This window comes from Equus quagga, chromosome 12 (assembly GCF_021613505.1).
Source record: "Equus quagga isolate Etosha38 chromosome 12, UCLA_HA_Equagga_1.0, whole genome shotgun sequence".
Classification (NCBI taxonomy): domain Eukaryota; kingdom Metazoa; phylum Chordata; class Mammalia; order Perissodactyla; family Equidae; genus Equus; species Equus quagga.
Window position 1 is genome coordinate 11,396,062 of NC_060278.1, and position 17,198 is coordinate 11,413,259.

At 44.2% G+C, this 17,198-nt stretch overlaps 1 protein-coding gene across 1 annotated transcript in view; it reads right to left on the reverse strand.

The window, feature by feature from the left end:
* The window catches only part of LOC124248700 (uncharacterized), an 84,228-nt gene extending 72,388 nt beyond the window's left edge, over positions 1–11,840 (reverse strand). Inside the window, exons 1-2 of the mRNA XM_046679073.1 lie at positions 11,571–11,840; positions 10,543–10,869 (exon numbers count right to left, since the gene is read on the reverse strand). Of these exons, the coding sequence (XP_046535029.1) occupies positions 10,543–10,869; positions 11,571–11,840 (597 nt within the window). The remainder of the gene's footprint in view (positions 1–10,542; positions 10,870–11,570) is intronic.
* Positions 11,841–17,198: the final 5,358 nt, after the last annotated feature.

The following is a 17,198-nucleotide window of genomic DNA, read 5'->3' on the forward strand; positions in this document are numbered from 1 at the left end:
TAGCGCTAGCACGAGAGAAGACATATAGATAGATCAATGGAATAAAACTGAGAGTCCAGAAATAAAACCTCTCATTTATGATCTATTGATTTCAGCAAAGGTGCCAAGAAAATTCAACTCCTTTCAACAAACGGCACTGGGACAACTGAATATCCACATGGAAAAGAATAAAGTTGGACCCCTTCCTCACACCATACACAAAAATTAACTCAAAATGGATTAGACCTAAATTAAGCAAGAGCTAAAATTACAAAACACTTAGAAGAAAACATAAGAATAAATCTTAATGAATTTGGATTTGTTGCACAAGTGACAAAAGAAAAAATAGATAAATTGTACTTCATCAGAATATCAAAACTGCTGTGCTGCAAACTAAACCATCAGAAAAGTGAAAAGACAACCCACATAAAGGGAGAAAATATTTTCAAGGGACTTGTATCTAGACAACTTACAAACCAATAATAAAAAGACAAATAATTCTATTTAAAAACAGAGAATGTCTTTGAATAGACATTTCTCCAAAGAAGATACATAAATGTCCAATACGTACATGGATGCTCAAAATCATTAGTCGCTAAGGAGAGGCAAATCAAAACCACAGTGAGACACCACTTCACACCTATTAGGATGGCTATAACCAAAAAAGACAAATATTGGCAAGGACGTGGAGAAAATGGAAGCCTCCTATACTGCCAGTGGGAATGGAAAATGATGCAGCCCCTTTGGAAACCAGTTGGCAGTTCCTTAAAATGCTAAACATAAGCGTTATCACACCACCCAACAACTCCATCCCAGATATCTACCCTAGAGAAATGAAAACATATATCCATACAAAGACTCGTACGTGACTCTTCATAGCAGCATTATTCATAACAGCCAAAAACTGAAAACAACCCAGATGTCCATCACCTGATGCATGGGGTAAATGAAATGTAGCATATCCATACAATGGACGATTATTTGGCAATAAAAAGAAATGAAAGAAGCCAGTCCCCAAAGGCCACATATTGTATGATTCCATTTATATGAAATGTCCAGAATAGACAAATCCATAGAGACAGAAAGTAGGTTAGTGATTTCCAGGGGCTGGCAGGGCAGGCAGGTAGGGAGGGAATTGTGACTGACTGCAAAGGGTATGGGAATTTCTTTTAGAGGAGATGGAAATGTTCTAAAAGTAGATTGTAGTGATGGTTACACAATCCTATGAATACACTAAAAAACAAAAATTGAACTATATAGGGTTTTTTTTTTTTTTTTGCTAAGGAAGATTAGCTCCGAGCTAACATCTGTTGCCAATCTTTCTCTTTTTTTGCTTAAGGAAGATTAGCCCTGAGCTAACATCTGCACCAATCTTCTTCTATTTTGTATGTGGGTTGTCGCCACAGCATGGCTGACGAGTGCCGTAGATCTGCACCTGGGATCCCAACCCACGAATCCAGGCTGCTGAAGTGGAGTGCACCAAACTTAATCACTGTGCCACAGGGCCAGCCCCAGACCTACATACTTAAACAGATGAATTTTATACCATGTGAATTATATCTCAATAAGACTGTTTAAAAAAAGAAAGAAGGAAAGAAAAAGATGCCCCGAGGCCATGTTCCTCCTTATTCACCCCTGACATCACTATCCGCAGTGTCCTCACCACTTCCAACTCCCAGCTCCCAGAGGTCTGATTCTTCCAACAGAAACCCAAGGCTGGGCCCCACGGTGAAGTGGTCAGGATAGCCTCCCTCAGTCTGGACTGTCTCAGAAATATTTATACATACGTATTTATGTAAATGCATAATATATTAGATTTGCATATATTATATATCTATTACACCACTCCTCTGAAATTTGGATTTCCAAAGACTCACTCAAATCATCTATTCCAGGGGTCAGCAAACTGAGACCCACAGGCCCAATCTAACCCTCAGCATGATTTTTGACTTTAGCTAAGAATAGATTTTACATTTTTAAAGGACTGTTTTTTTTAAAAAAAAAAAAAAGAAAGAAAGAAAAAGAAGATGTGACAAAAACCAAATGTGGACTGCAAAATCTAAAATTATTTACTATCTGGATCTTTACAGAACCATTATGCAGACGCCCAGATCTATGCATTTTATTTTTTTTCTAGAAGTCACTGAGTGAAAAATGCGAGGGGGGACGGGGAGAGAAAGAGAGCAGAAGAGGAAAACTTCTATCGTTTCTTTTACACCACTGTCCGCAATAAGAAGAGCAGAGTGTGGGAGCAGCTTGTACAGATTCGCAAGAGCCAATTGTTCAGTTTTCAAGGGTTTTGCCAGCCAGTTGACATCATGCTGAAATCGGCTAGAGTGGAAATATTTACAACACAGAAATCAACAAACACTACAAATCAGGGCTTTTTCTTCCTCCAGAGAGCCAGCACACCTCCAAGTGAAAACCTGAAAATCTTCTCACCTCTCCACTTTTCAAAAATCAGAGGGTAGGGAAGAAGCTTTGAACCTGTTTTGGGGACCTCAGGGAATGTGTAGATGGGACACCAGGGTACAAAGCTCAAAATGGACAGGCAAGCACACAGGGCAATGTTTGGGGTCCTCCAAAGGAAAAAACCCTCAGAATCTCACAGTCACTGACTCCAATCCCCCTTCCCTCTGTCCCTACTCTGCTGGGACACCCATTCTATGCATGAGCAACCTCCAGGAGAGTCTCCACTCCCAGGTCTCCGGAGATGCTGCAAGGGAAGGGCGCAGCCCACTGCCAGGTCTGCAGCAGGTGAAAACGAGCTCCTGGCGTTAACCAAGGCAATGGATTGCTCAGGGAGCAGATCTTAAATGTTCTCACCATAAACAAGAAATGGTAGTTATGTGACATGATGGAGGTGTTAACTAATACTATAGTGGTAATCATTTTTCAATACATAAGTGTATCAAATCAACACATTGTACACCTTAAACTTGCACAATGTTATGTGTCAATTATATCTCAACAAACCTAGGAGAGAAAACCAATGGAGGGGCAGATTTCCTGATCACCACTAGAGGGAAGGCGGGTCACACTTTGCATAAGGGCGCTTGAGGGACTAGAAGGCTGGATTTCACCAGAGAATGAGGCCAAAAGGAAGGAGGAGCCATGAACACTGCAGGTCGGAGGGAAGGAGGACAAAGAGAGAGGAAAGGATCATTGTTTTGTGTCATCTACAAGGGGTACTAGATGCCAGCGTCCAATCTTGGGGATCTGGTAAGCAAAGGACCCAGGTGTGATTGAGAAAACTGGCTTCAAAATCTCAGCAAGTGTCCAACAAGCTAAGCACCCCTGTCCTGTGCAGAATGGGGTCACAGCAGAGGCCTCAGGGTGGAAGGCTAGGGGAGCAGCTCATTCCCTCCAAATCCACGAGACATTGATGGATATATCAACACTGAGATTTGCCTTGCACTCGTCTTAATTCTCCATGATGTCTACATAAGTAATGTTGGTTATGCATTTATTTATTCATGCTTTATTCATTTAACATGATTTTATAAAACTTGTTTTCAAAAGCTGGTAAATAAAGGAGATCCAAGATTGTCTGTTTAGTTGAATGATCATATATAATAATATATACATTATTCTTTTCTGTTGAATAAACTACTAAGAGTCAAGGGAGAGATTACTTATAAAAATGCCAACCTAGATCTTCAAGGAGTAACATGATGGAAATTAGAATTTTATTAATTATAAGTTAATACTCATTTTCCCATATGAAAAAGCCAACCATAGTATCATTTTTTAATACTCAGCAATGAATTAAACAGGCTTTTCCCAAGGCAGCTGGGAACCTAAATTCCACATGTAACATTGTTTCTATGAGAAAATTTCCAAACAGCCTACTTATGAAAAATGTTCAGAACAAAATGTGTTTGTAAACTAGGCAAAAAAAATTATGTGTACACAGTGGTTTGGAAAGTTAAAAGTCACCCCATCTTTCTTTTCATTGTTGTAGGAGTTTGGGTTTCTATCCTAAAAGCCATACACACCCGCTACACCCCCAAAAATACAGTCTCTCCCGAAGGGTGGCACTGGCTGCATCTCTTAGACTTAGAAGAAAATGGATTTCTCATGGCTATACTTCAAGATTGTTGGCCCCATTTTTGCTGCTGCGGTGACTTTCCCTGGCTCCAGAAAGGTACTCTAAACTACTGTAAATTGGACAAGGTCACAGAGCGTGCTAAGAACAGAACTAGTAACCTACAAGGACTAAACCCAGGGCTCCCTTTCTATTTCTAGAGCCAAAAATGGGCACAGCAGAACATCTTTCTCTGTTAAGACAAAACCATTATGAACACTCAGGATTGGAAATATTGTCTGTTGAGCGAACTTGTAAAGTGTGACTGCTCTGAGCTAATAGGAATTACGAGTAGGGTATGGTAATTTTACAGAAGGGTAAGAAGGTACCCAACTTTCACACATAGGCACAATATCTGCTCCCAATATGCTGGTAGAACCGTAAAAAACATCCTATCAGCTCAGCCAACAGCACATTTAAACAGGTACAGCCAATTATTAAGCAATCAAGTTGTGTTATGTAGCACACACGCTCTTCCCAGGCCTGGGGATGGCTTTACAGGGGTCGTTTTATCTAATTCTTATTTTCTCATGTAGGGTCTCATTGGTTAATTGATACGGCCTCGTAACTCCTCCTCAGCTAAAACTTGCTGGGTCAGGAGGCAACCAACGAGAAAATTCATCTTAAGACAAGCAAGAAGCAAACCTAGTTGCAAGAGACACGAAAAGCCGACCCGAGTGGTCCTATGAAGTTCCTCGCAGTGACCCCTCACACATTCCTGTTCTCAGTCCTGACTTGACTGGGTGACGGCATTAGGAAATAATGTTCCAGAAACAGCTGTTTCCCAGTTTGGCCCTGACTCCACTTTTGGCCTTGGGATACCACTCTTCCCAGCCTCCCACTGCTGTTGCCATTTCAGAAACACAGTGTGATCCCTTAGTAGAAGAAGACCCGGCCCCATGTGAGGAGGGCTTGTGTGGAAAGCCTGATAGAACACGATACTCTCTCCCTGAGGATGGAACTGACAGCAGCAACCTTCCAGAAGCCCCAGGCCAGAAGGTATTTCATGGAAAGGATTAGGCCATATCTTGGAGAGATAACTGCATTTTATTTCCTAATTAATTCTAGCAGGAGATGTAAACAACCACTGGGACTCCTTCAAGGTCATTTCCAAAAATAACAGCTAAGCATCCTGGAAGAATTCTGCCTCTGACCACAATCCTGGTCAAAGGAGGGACAAAAAGGCCAGGAGATCAGAGATGACACCATAATGATAACATCTTATACTAATTAAGCATATACGGTGTGCCAGGCGCACAGAGAAACGCAAAACAGACGTGTGTAGAATATTTATAGTCACAAGAGCTAAAAGGGAAATTAACACGGCGAAAGAGAATAAAAGGTGAGAGGGGTGTAATCTTAAATAGGGTAGCCAAGAGAGGCCTCAGTGAGGAGGGGAATTTAAGGAAAGATTTGAAGGGAGTGAAGGAGTGAGTCAAGCAGGTGTCTGGGGAAAAGCATTCCGGACGAAGGGTAAAGAAGTTCAAAGCTGCTTAGGAGAGAGCCTACGTGGTGTGTTGTAGGAACGGGAAGGACGTCAGCGTGGCAGAAGCACAGTGATTGGAGGGGAAATAGGACAAGAAGTCAGGGGGGTGGGAAGGGGCTAGATAGTGTAGAGCCTTATTAATTAACTAATTGTAAGGACTTTTTCTTTTACTCTGAGACAGATGGGAAGATGGTAGATGGGGTGTAAGAGGAAGATGAGAAGATGGAAGATGGAAGCAGAGGAGTACTAAGACCAGAGTTAAGTGTTAGTAGTATTGCTCTAGCTCTGTGTTGAACCTAGACTTTGGGGTGGGGCAGGGATGGGGGCAGAGAGAGATGTTAGGAAGCCACTGCAATAATCCAGGTGAGAAATGGCTGAGGCTTGGTCTAGGCTGGTAGCAAGGGAGGTGGTGGGGATTGGAATATATCTTAAAGGCACAGCTACAGGACTTACGAATGCATGGAATTCTGTTTATACATTCCGTTTATACATGCCTAATTAAATCATTTAAGTAAAATAATCTCGTTTTCTAAGTAGAGAAAACGAGGTTTACAAAAATTCTAGAATGGGTCCAAATCTCATAGCATTGAGAAGGTTCCAATAACTAAATCCAGGATTATTGCCTATAAACTCTTGATTAAAATCGCTGGCTGTGAGAGAAGGAGGAGTCAAGGATGACCCCAAGGTTTTTGGCTCAAGCAATTGAAAAAAAAAACGGAGCTGCCACATTTATTCATTACTGCTGAGAGAAGGAATAAATCAGAGAAGTAGGTTTGGGAAGGGGCATATCAGGGTCTTGTCAACCCAGAAAATGGTGTTGGCCTCTGAGCATCAAAGAAGTGATGTTGTTTTAGATTTAGCATCTTTAGAAGGATATGGCTGTCATATTAAGAATTCCAATTCTACCTAAATGATGCCTCCTTCACCTAATCATTACTAAATTCACTCATTCATTCATTCACTCATTCCTTTATTCAACAAATGTTTACTGAGTGTCCATTGTGTGCCAAACAGTGTGCTAGTCTTGGACATGCAGTGAGTGTCCAAGAAATACTCGGTTCCTCTCTTTATAAAACTTACAATCTAGAGGAGAAACAATAAACAAATAATTACGCAACTACTTCAATACCTATATATAGGTAAGAGCCTATAAACAAAACAAAACAAAAACTTACTGATAGATAAACAGAGGTGTTGGAGAACTTAAGCAACTTGCATAGCTGGGGAGAGACAGGGTTGGGACAGAAACACGAGCTGTCTCCCTCCAGAGGCCACACGCTTACATTAACAGAACGCCAGCCAGAGCCATTCGGTGAAGACAGAACACAGCAGCCAATGAGAATCAGAACTCGATTCGTGAAGTTCTTCATGATGGCTGCAATATGACTGTCACAGAACATTTTCTGGGCTGGAGTTCCCTCATCGATAAGACGATCTATACAGAGACCAGATGATTTGTGGTCTTCTCGCTCTGAAACTATGATTCTATGATGTGCATTGATGTCAAAATGTAGGAAAGACGTGGGGAGCACTCAATCCAAACTTGATTTATTTCACAGTTCTGTCGAGGCCCAGATCTGTGTATGAGGCTGGGAGAATGGAACCTGACCAAGTCCTTTACTCTTCTGTCCAATGAAGGACCTGAAGGCAGCAGGAACAACGAGAGTAGGGAGTTGGCAGGTGGGAGCCCTCTCAGAGATGGGGCCAGGGGAGGGTGTGAAGTGGAGAGAATGAGAGAAAAGAGGAAATCCAACAATAGCAGATTCATTAACTTGTCCCCCTGTTTATGTGCCCTGGGGGCATGATTGCCTGTCCAGCCTAGAACGGACAACATATGGGACTCTTTTGCCCATTTGAATGTGATCCTGGGAAATCTAGACCCTTCATCTTTCTACGCCCCAGTTTTCTCATCTGCAAAAATGAGGTTAGAGAATTTCTAAGCTCGGTAATCTAAGATCCCACACTCCTATGACCTCAGCATTTCTGTAGCGTCACTACATTTCCCAAATAAAGTTCCGCCCTCTAGAATGTATTCTTTGTCAAATCTGCAAGATTCATTTAAGTAGTCCTTTGCTCTAACAGTACCATTCTGGTAACAATCCAAATCAAATATGCACAACAGAAGACACATTTCAGTGTTTGGTTAAAGAATCCCAAAGTTTAGCTACCTTTTTTAGTATTTATTTACAATTACTTCTAAAATATAATCTTTAATCACCATACATTGTCCACAATCACAATACTCTTCCTCAAACTCTGATAATGTCCTAAAACATGTGCAAAATACCTAATAATGGAAAATATGGGTTATTTTATTTGTTAATTACAAATTGCTTGTCAGTGTTGGTATACTAAATTAATGACATCAACTACAGAGTACAACATCCAAAATGAAATAGCACTCTACATTGACACTCTGTTTATACATGCCTAATTAAATCATTTAAGTAAAATAATCTCGTTTTCTAAGTAGAGAAAACAAGGTTTACAAAAATTCTAGAATGGGTCCAAATCTCATAGCATTGAGAAGGTTCCAATAACTAAATCCAGGATTATTGCCTATAATCTCTTGATTAAAATCACTGAATTATTATTACCACTGGTAAATACTGATTTTGAAAAAAGTAAGTAGTTCTGTTGTACAAATAAGAAGAATATATGAAGCTTTACTTTTCTGGTAAAAATAATAACATTAAATTAATAGGGGGAAAAACCCTTCTCACTCACCTTGGAATTTACCACCTTCTATATGAGTGAGATGGTAACTTGGGTTCAACTCATTAAACCAAGGGGAGGGTTGCATATATGTATTTAATCTTCATTGGCAAAATCTATGTATAAATATTTTAATCAAATTTAAATTAATTATGGTTAAACTACAGGGGTAGAAATGTGGTCATTAAGTATCAAAATATTATGAGATGTTCGAAGGAATTACTTTGGTAATTCCCCAGTATTTTTTCACCAACCTGTTCCACTGTCCTAGACATATCCAAATCACCATATTATCAATATATCCACACGAGCACGACATTACGATCTCCATATGGCAAATCGACAGAGACTCTGCTCTAAAAAAGTTATAATCTAAGTATCCACAGAGATTCACATATTTCATAGATAGGCAACTGAGCTGGGTGCTGGTAATTTCCACTCTGTGAAAATGGAAAACAAAACTTGTTTGTTAAAGAATATGTACCTTCAAATGTCTATGAACCCTATCTTCTCTTATTTCTTGCCCTCTCCAGCTCCCTTTATTTCTTCTCCTTCCAACACATTCTTTCTTCTTTGCATGTTCCCCAAATACAGCCTGATATCGTCTTTAAGACACTTGTCTCTGAGAATAATTCATCCATTCATCCATTCGTTTAACAGAGGCTATTGATGACCTACTATGTGCTTGGCACAGTGTTGACCTCTGAGCATCAAAGAAGAATGATCCTTGCCTTCAGGGAAGAGAAAATCCAGCAGACATTGGGCCCCATAGTTAATGAGCTGGGAGGGAGTCATTGTGACAAAAACCAGGCAGCATCTGCCTTTTCCTGTGGGACATGTATTTTTTCCATCTTCTTTCCAGATCCCTTCTTTTATAGACTGTAACTTCCCTGAGTACTGGGGCCATACATCAATCATTTATTTCTATTGCCCCAGCATCTAACACGAGGCCTGGCATATATTGGACCTCATAAAGCATTTTGCATGAATAAATGAATGAATCTGAGTAAATGAAATCAGGATGCACCGTGAATGACTTAAAAAAGAAAAAAAGATTTATTTAGCCATCTTCCTCTCCCCGCAAAGTGTACCCTTGGTACCAGAAGCTGAGTGGGATACGGGTTTCCTAGGCACAGACAGCCCTACTCTAGAAAAAGATGCTTTCGTTGCCTTCCCGGAATAATCTTATCACATTTTATATAAAATTCTCCGAGAACCTTCCCCAGGTAAAAAGAGTGGTCGAGCTGGTCCGCGCCGCCCTCGCCCCCCCACCGCGGGGCTCTGCTCCTAGGCGCAACGCAGCTTCCAGGAACTTTTTTTCCCCGCTAGAAGTTTGGTCGGTTAAAGAATAAGACGTCCTTCAGTAGTCTGATTAGGGAAGAGGGAGCCAAGAAGAGCTGAACATGGCCCAAGAAAGAGTGAGGAGAAAGTCGACGTCACTTGAGCAAACCCACTCTGGTCCGGCCCTCGCGGCCGCGGGGAACAGCCTGAAGACCCCTGGGGATCCGAGGCGGCGCGGGGAGAGCAGCGGAGAGGGAGGGTAGCGGGGAGGCCCGTCGCCGCCGCGGCCGGTCAGCCTGCTCCCCGAGCGCTGTCGCCCTCAGAGAAGCCTCCCAATTACAAGAATTCGCTACCGAGGCTCGAAAGACGCGCAACAACTGTAGCGACCCAAAGCGTCGCACCCGCCTCCTCCGGCCGCGGTCTCCCGCGTCGCGGCTGGAGCATCCCAGAGGATCCCAACCTCCCACTCCGAGCACCTGGGTCCCGACTCCCCGGCGTCCCCACCCTCCAGCGTCGCCGCCTCGGGCCGCCTTCTCTCTCCTCTTGCCCTGGTCTTCCAGCGTCTGGGAGCGCGATGCCCTCAGCGCACGCCGGCGAGAAGCCACGCACTATCCTAGTCGCACCCATTTCCAACCTCTGATCAGCCCTGGCTTGCCGCTCCAGGGGGGCACGCCAAGGTCACCAGAATAGGTGTGACTACCTCCACCTGCACTCTCTCCAGATGTCTCCCTTTCTGAGATCCCCTGGATCGGGTTCCTTGCGTGTCCCTCACCCCAGGCAGGGGTCTCCTCTTTTGGCACCCCCTCTCCCCATTGGGCTCCCTCCTGGCCTTTGTGCTCTCGGTCCTGGCCCCCCCGGAAACGCTTTCTCTCCCGGGAGGGGCTCCCTTGTAAGTCTGCCCCGGGTCTCCTCAGAGAACGAGGGGAGGAGCTCTGCCTCCCACTCGCTCGAGGGGAGCGGCGGGGAAACCGACGCAAACTTCTGCTGCACTTACTTCGGGCCGAGGCTGCCGCCCCCTCGCCTCTCCTCGCTCTCCGCCAGGCAGCTGCTCCGCGGCGACCTGGAGCCACCGCGCTCGCATTCCCCACTCGAGCGCAGCGGCGAAATGCGCAGGACTGGGGGTCTCTCCGGGCGAGCGCGCCCAGGGCCGGCGTCCCGGGGCCGAGGTCCGGCCGCGGCGCTCGGCTGCGAGCTGAGCAACGACCGCCTCCAGCAGCCCGAGGATGCTGCGCAGCGCGCCGCGCGCCGTGCTCCTCCGTTGGGTCGTTTCTGTCCGAGTTGCAGTTTCAGTGCATGCCAGGACTGCAGCACCCTCGCCGTCCTCCCCCGGAAACGACTTTCAATTCACCTGGAGGCTTGCGATGCTCCCCCGCGCGCGGGCAGCGTGACAGCGGGTGCAGAGCAGAGGGAGGAGCGCGGGCGCCGCGGCCGCCCGAGTGCGCCTCCAGCTTCTCGGCGAGGAGCGCGCAGCCCTCTCCAGCCGCTCTCCTCGGGACTGCAGTCTTGACGTCACCCCCCCCCCCCCGCACCCCGCGGAGGAGCGGTGCAGAGGGTGGGGTGCACGGAGCGAGGACGCGGGAGTGTGTGCACACGCGCGTGTGCCTCGCAAGACCGGGGACCAGTCGGAACCGCAGCTGGATCCTGCCAGAAACCGAGCTCCCTGCACACAGGCGCCAAGGGGCTGCCGTGAACAGCCGGGGGCGCTCGCTTCCAGGTTGGGGCGGGGATGCTACGGACGCGGAGTTTGGATGCGACCAAAGGAAACGGATTAACGCAACCGGGGCGGTGGGAGAGCGGGAGTTGGGTGTCTCTTTCCCCAAAGTTGGAGGATGCACTGGATGCCTTTAAAACGCTGCGCTAGAGGTTTAGGAAGAAGAGAGGAGTGGACCGTGCGGGAGGGGTGATTTTCACGCTCCTGTAGGAAGGAGGCGGGATGTGAACGGGGCGCTCTCAGGGTCCCCTTGGCCTCCACTCCCGCCCCAAGGTCCTGGGAGGGAGCCCGCTTTGGTGCGCCAAGGGCACCTTTCGCCTTCTCGAAGCTGACACCCAGCCCACCGTGGCCGTGCACTGAGAAGTTGCTGCAAAGGGATCAAAGCGCCCGGGCCTTCCCCGCCTAATTCCCGCCCCGCGTGAATCTTGGAGGACTTTCCCCCAGAAGCTGGGCGGACGCACCCGGAACCGGAGAAGCGGGTCCAGGCAGGGGCTGGGCTCCGGGTGCGCGATACCCTGCCCTTGGCGTCTGGCTCGGATGCCGCTGTGGTTAGAACTCCGAGCAAAGTCCCTCGAGATCATCAGGGCGAGGCCACAGTTTAAGTCTTTGCCACCCTCCAGGACCTTACCCTCGAAAGGGACCTGAGTAGCCACCCAAATTTCCTCGTTCTCTGAAGTTGTCCTGGGGGCCAAAAATATACTAAACTTTCGGCAGAGGCAGCAAATGAAGGATATTTAAGAGATTCTAGGATGGCTAAAGGTGGTCCCTGCAGTGTTTGTCCCTCAGCAGCGACCCAGCCATCTTTGGGGCAGAGCGCGTGCCTCGGGGCGCCCGTGGCACTCTGCACCCCGCGGCTGGGCCCAGCCGGGAGCCGCCCGCTCGCCACCTCCGGGGCCGGAGCCGCCGTCAGCAGCGAGGCGTCGGGCACGCACCGCAGGGACCCCAAAGCGGTTGGCAATTTTGCGCCCGTCGGATGGCAAGGGTTTTTAACTGCAAAGTTCTGCCTTCCTGAATCCAGAACACGGTTTGATCGCCCGAGTTGCCTCTTATTTATTAAAATAGTTGTTTAACATGGAAAGGGTGAAGAGTGGGAGTTGAAAAGTAAACAGAATGGAAGGAAAAGGCCCCCTGTCACACTTTTTAACGTCAACTTCATAAAGTTACTAAAAGTGGGATCAGACGACGTTGAAGCCGCAGAAAGTTTCGTCACAATCTTGAATCTCAAACGGAAGCTTCACAAAGTGGAAGCGAGTAGATCCTGTCTACTGCCTCACTTTAATAATCTCAGGAATTCCTACATTTGAAAATTAGAATTCTAGCTAAGTAGGCAATGTTATGGATATCCTTAACTACGGGTTGCATTTAACAAATAGATACAGTAATTAAAATAAATAAAGACACAGCAAGTTCCTAATTAGAACACAGAACAAGGGAATTTCAAAGAAGTTCACGGGGTATCAGCTTCCAGGGCCTGTTGCAACCGTCCTTTTTTTTGTTTTTTTTTTTTAGGAAGATTAGTCCTGAGCTAACATCTGCTACCAATCCTCCTCTTTTTGCTGAGGGAGATTGGCCCTGAGCTAACATCTGTACCCATCTTCCTCTAATTTATACGCGGGACGCCTACCACAGCATGGCTTGCCAAAGCTGTGCCATGTCTGCACCCGGGATCTGAACAGGCGAACCCCGGGCCGCCGAAGCAGAATGTGTGCACTTAACCACTGTGCCACCGGGCTGGCCCCCTATTTTTTAATATTTAATATTTTTTAAATTTGAAAACACACTGTCATCGTGAAGAAATTACATAACTAGATCCTAGTTGTATGAGTTTCAGAAACAGCAATGCTTCAGTAGGAATGGCTGTCCCTGAAAATAATAATTCAGATTAATAGTGTGGGGAAAAAACAAGTAGCTGACAAAGGAATGGGTTGAAAACAAGATTGTGAAGTGGCAGCTATGCGGGTACATATCAACCTTCTAAGCTGGGTCACAACTTTGCTTCCAAGTGTTCAGTGTCAACAGCTAGTTGGTGATGCTGTATTAGCAGGTGTGACAGCCTGGCTGACAGAACCATGGCAAGTAATGGGTATTGGATGTGGCAGGCTAAGCATGACTTCCTTGGCTTCCTATAGTATTCTGTTCACACCTCCAGGATAACCTTTTCCACATTCTAATGTGATTGGTTGTTTACCTGTCTGTGTCCCATCTAAATCTATAACCTCTTCCCGGACAGGAACGTTGTCTTTATTTCCACAGGACCCAGCACAGTGCCTGGTAAATAGCAAACATTTAATAAATATATGTTGACTTGATTAATTGTTTTTTAAAGAGTATAAAATAACTATATTTTTAAAATCTGTTTTAAACTGACTTATATACTATCTATGTGAAACAAACAAAAAAATATATATTTATATATATTTATACTTACATATTTTATACAAAATGGAAAAGAGAGGAGAGGAGAGGAAAAATCAGTTCTCACAATAACTGTCAATGGCTGAGTGGGAGTTTGAAATGTCCATGGAAACATCACTGCTGCTCTTACCCTATGAGAATCCTTTCATGTTTGTCAATTGACATTTACATGTTTTAAAGTTTGGTGTTTGGAACTCAGAAGCACTGTCTGAAGGGCACTACAAATTTTTTTCCACTGTTCAGAATGCGACATATCATTTAAGTTGGGTTTGCATTTCTAATAAGTTAAGAAAAACTGTTAGCTCGACTTGCCCTGGACTTTGTCCTAATCAGTGTGAGGACAGCTCACACTCGTCCAGGCATGGTAATATGGCCCGATAGGCTGCAGGCCAATGCTTGCGTGACCATGCTGTCAAGTGCAGGACACCTATGGCCAGGCACTTCAATTATCAGGTCCATTCCAGCGACCAGGTGGAAAATTAGCTACACACACACACCAGTGCACAGCTACCACAGAGCCAGAACATCATGTTTACAAAGAAGGAACAGCTCTGTTGGGAGTTGGGGCTGTGGTGCTCCTGGGGAGAGGGGCACTATTTCAATATAGCAGTGGCTTTTCATCATACACTCTATAGCCACTAAAGCCTCTAAACCAAACCCTCCAGCAAATACATGTTAGCAAAACTATGGAGATTCATAATCCTGTCCTTCCAGAAGCTATCTCCTGAGCAAAACAAGTCTACGATACGTCATGTCATTTTCTGCAACAACAAAAAAAAAAAAAAAAGGAAAGGAAAGAATAAGGATAAAAATTATTTCACATAGGACTTACCTAAAACCAGTAACACATATATCTTGTATGTATTTATAGTATATGTATACATGTGTATCCATATATGCATATACATACCACTTATAGATTATGGACAAAATGATTTTAATAAATCTGTCCAATTAGGTAGATACATTTTTAGAGAGACATTTAAAAAGAGCCTAAAATATTTTAGCTCATGACAAAGAAAAGATCAAAAATTTTAAATACTTGTTTTCAGAACATGGTAAATTTGGTATTAAACACCAGAATTTTCCTACAACTTCTCTCAGGACTTGGATTTGCTCTTAATATTTTATGCTTCATGATATATTAATAGCTCTGTATTTGAACTGCTTGTGTAGTGCCCTCAAATCCAGGTAGAGTTAACCCCAATGATAAAAACCTAAGTGGCCGATTTCTTTGAAGAAGTTAAAGTCAAAACTGATAAATCCAAATTTCAGAAATGTCATAAGCAAAACAAGCAGTTGCCATAATGTATTTATAGATAGTACTCCCAAAATATTATTACAGATTAGCAATAATTTTGTGATGAACATGCGATTTGGCTGGTGTTATTATATTTAAAGATATTAGAACTTTTTACTTATACATGTGTTCATGTGTTATAATTATACTTCATTATAGATTTTCAAATAGGAATTATCATTCCTTGCGTCTGATTTTTTCTTTTTGAAGATTTTATTTTTTCCTTTTTCTCCCCAAAGCCCCCCAGCACATAGTTGTATATTCTTCATTGTGGGTCCTTCTAGTTGTGGCATGGGACGCTGCCTCAGCGTGGTTTGATGAACAGTGCCATGTCCGCGCCCAGGATTTGAACCAACGAAACACTGGGCCGACTGCAGCAGAATGCGCGAACTTAACCGCTCGGCCACGGGGCCAGCCCCCCTTGTGTCTGCTTTTTTGTGAATTACATAATATTCATTCTAAGGACATTTCTGTCACATCGTAACACCTAATGAGCAAAGAGTGTGTGGTTGTTTTCAGTTCAAATTTGGGGGAGGGCTTCTTCAAAGAGTAGGTTTTAGGGGTTTGTATAAGGAATGTTCCATATAAGAGTATTCCATACATAATGTTCCATACGTGGATTTGCTTATGTGTGAAAACAATGCTGCTAGTAACAGTTTTCATGTTTGCTGTCGCTGGTATCAAGTCAAGAAAAGTCCTAGCCAAGAGAATGGATTTAGAAGGTCAGGTACCTATCAGACTTGCTTCCTGCCCTCGAAAGCCTACAGTCTGGTACCCTTTCTCTTTTCTTGCTTTCCCTGTGAACTCCCGATGAGGTATGCTCTGGGATCTAGACCTACATAAGAAGAGGAGGACTGACTGGGTGGGAACCAATGAAAATTTCTTAAAAGTCTTCAGGAAGTATTTTTAAGTGGATTTAGTTACAGGACTTCGATTCTCCCTGAACTGTATGGAGCAACTTCAACCTAAGTCTGAAAGAACACTGGCGTCTCTCCTTCGCCCCTTCAGAAATGCTTATTTCTTGAACCTCATTTTCTGCCTGGTCTCCCACTTTTGCGCAGAGTAGCTTTTTCCATTTACATTGTCTAATTCAGGCAATTAGAACTTGGGCACCTTTGGGCAGAGCCCTTGTCTGCCTACGTATTTATAAAGCCTTATGTACACTTATGCACTCTATAAATAATAATAACAGTAATCACCCTCTATACAAAATTAGAATGTTAGCATATTCAACCAGTCTAGCATGCTGATTTGCGTTAGTGCTTCATAATTATCTCATGAAACCAATGGTATAATGGGCACTACATTATACAATCTTCCAAAAATATGTTACTATATATTCTGGCAGAGAGATGCACCTGCAGTTTTCCTCCACCCACCTCTAAGATACAGAAATGGCAGGGTGATACTTAAGTTGTATTCATGTTGCAAACTATTCAAAGTAATCTCCTTTTCAGCCTTTTCCGCCCAAAAAGCCAGCCAGCATTAAGTGTGGTTAAGATAGATGCATCCTGAAGGAGTAACTTGAACAAGAAGATGGGAATGTACAATTCGTCCCACATAAAGGATAGCATGAGAATGATAGAGTGCCACTAGCTTACTGCAGGAAATGGAGGGCCTCCGGGCATTTACATAAGCTTCAACCATTGGTAACTACCAATGGCCACAGTTGTAAATTGGTTGAGCTTTCATTGTCTGATTAAATAGCCATCAGAAAATTAGCCTCGACTTTGTTGTAAAAACGGTGCACTGCCTCTCATTTTCAAACTCAGAGGAAAGAGCAAAGAAATTGCTGAAAACGCAGTCGATAAATGCCTCTTGGTTTATAATAACCAGCACCACTGATCGCTTCCTGCAAAGAACTTGCCAGGTTGAGGTAATTAAGTTAGTACTGAGGCTTAAATCATTAAGCAGACAGCTTACATGCCCAAAATACCCATGGCATTTGAAAATATATAGTGTTGAAAGAGCAGTACCACATAAAATTGAAAACCTCGCACCATTTTACTGCCTAAGAAGACGGAGCTCCCTGCCGTCCTTGCTCTTTGCCCCGGGGTTTTCTTCTGACGCAGTAATGTTATTTTAATGTGCCAGAATGGAAACCTTGGCCAGAGACTTCTGCACTCAAAAATTCCAGTGTCTCAAGCTGTATTTTTAGTCTTCTGAATTAATTGGATATGGCATCACATAGTAAAAATCCCTTTGACACTGCTGCAGAAATACC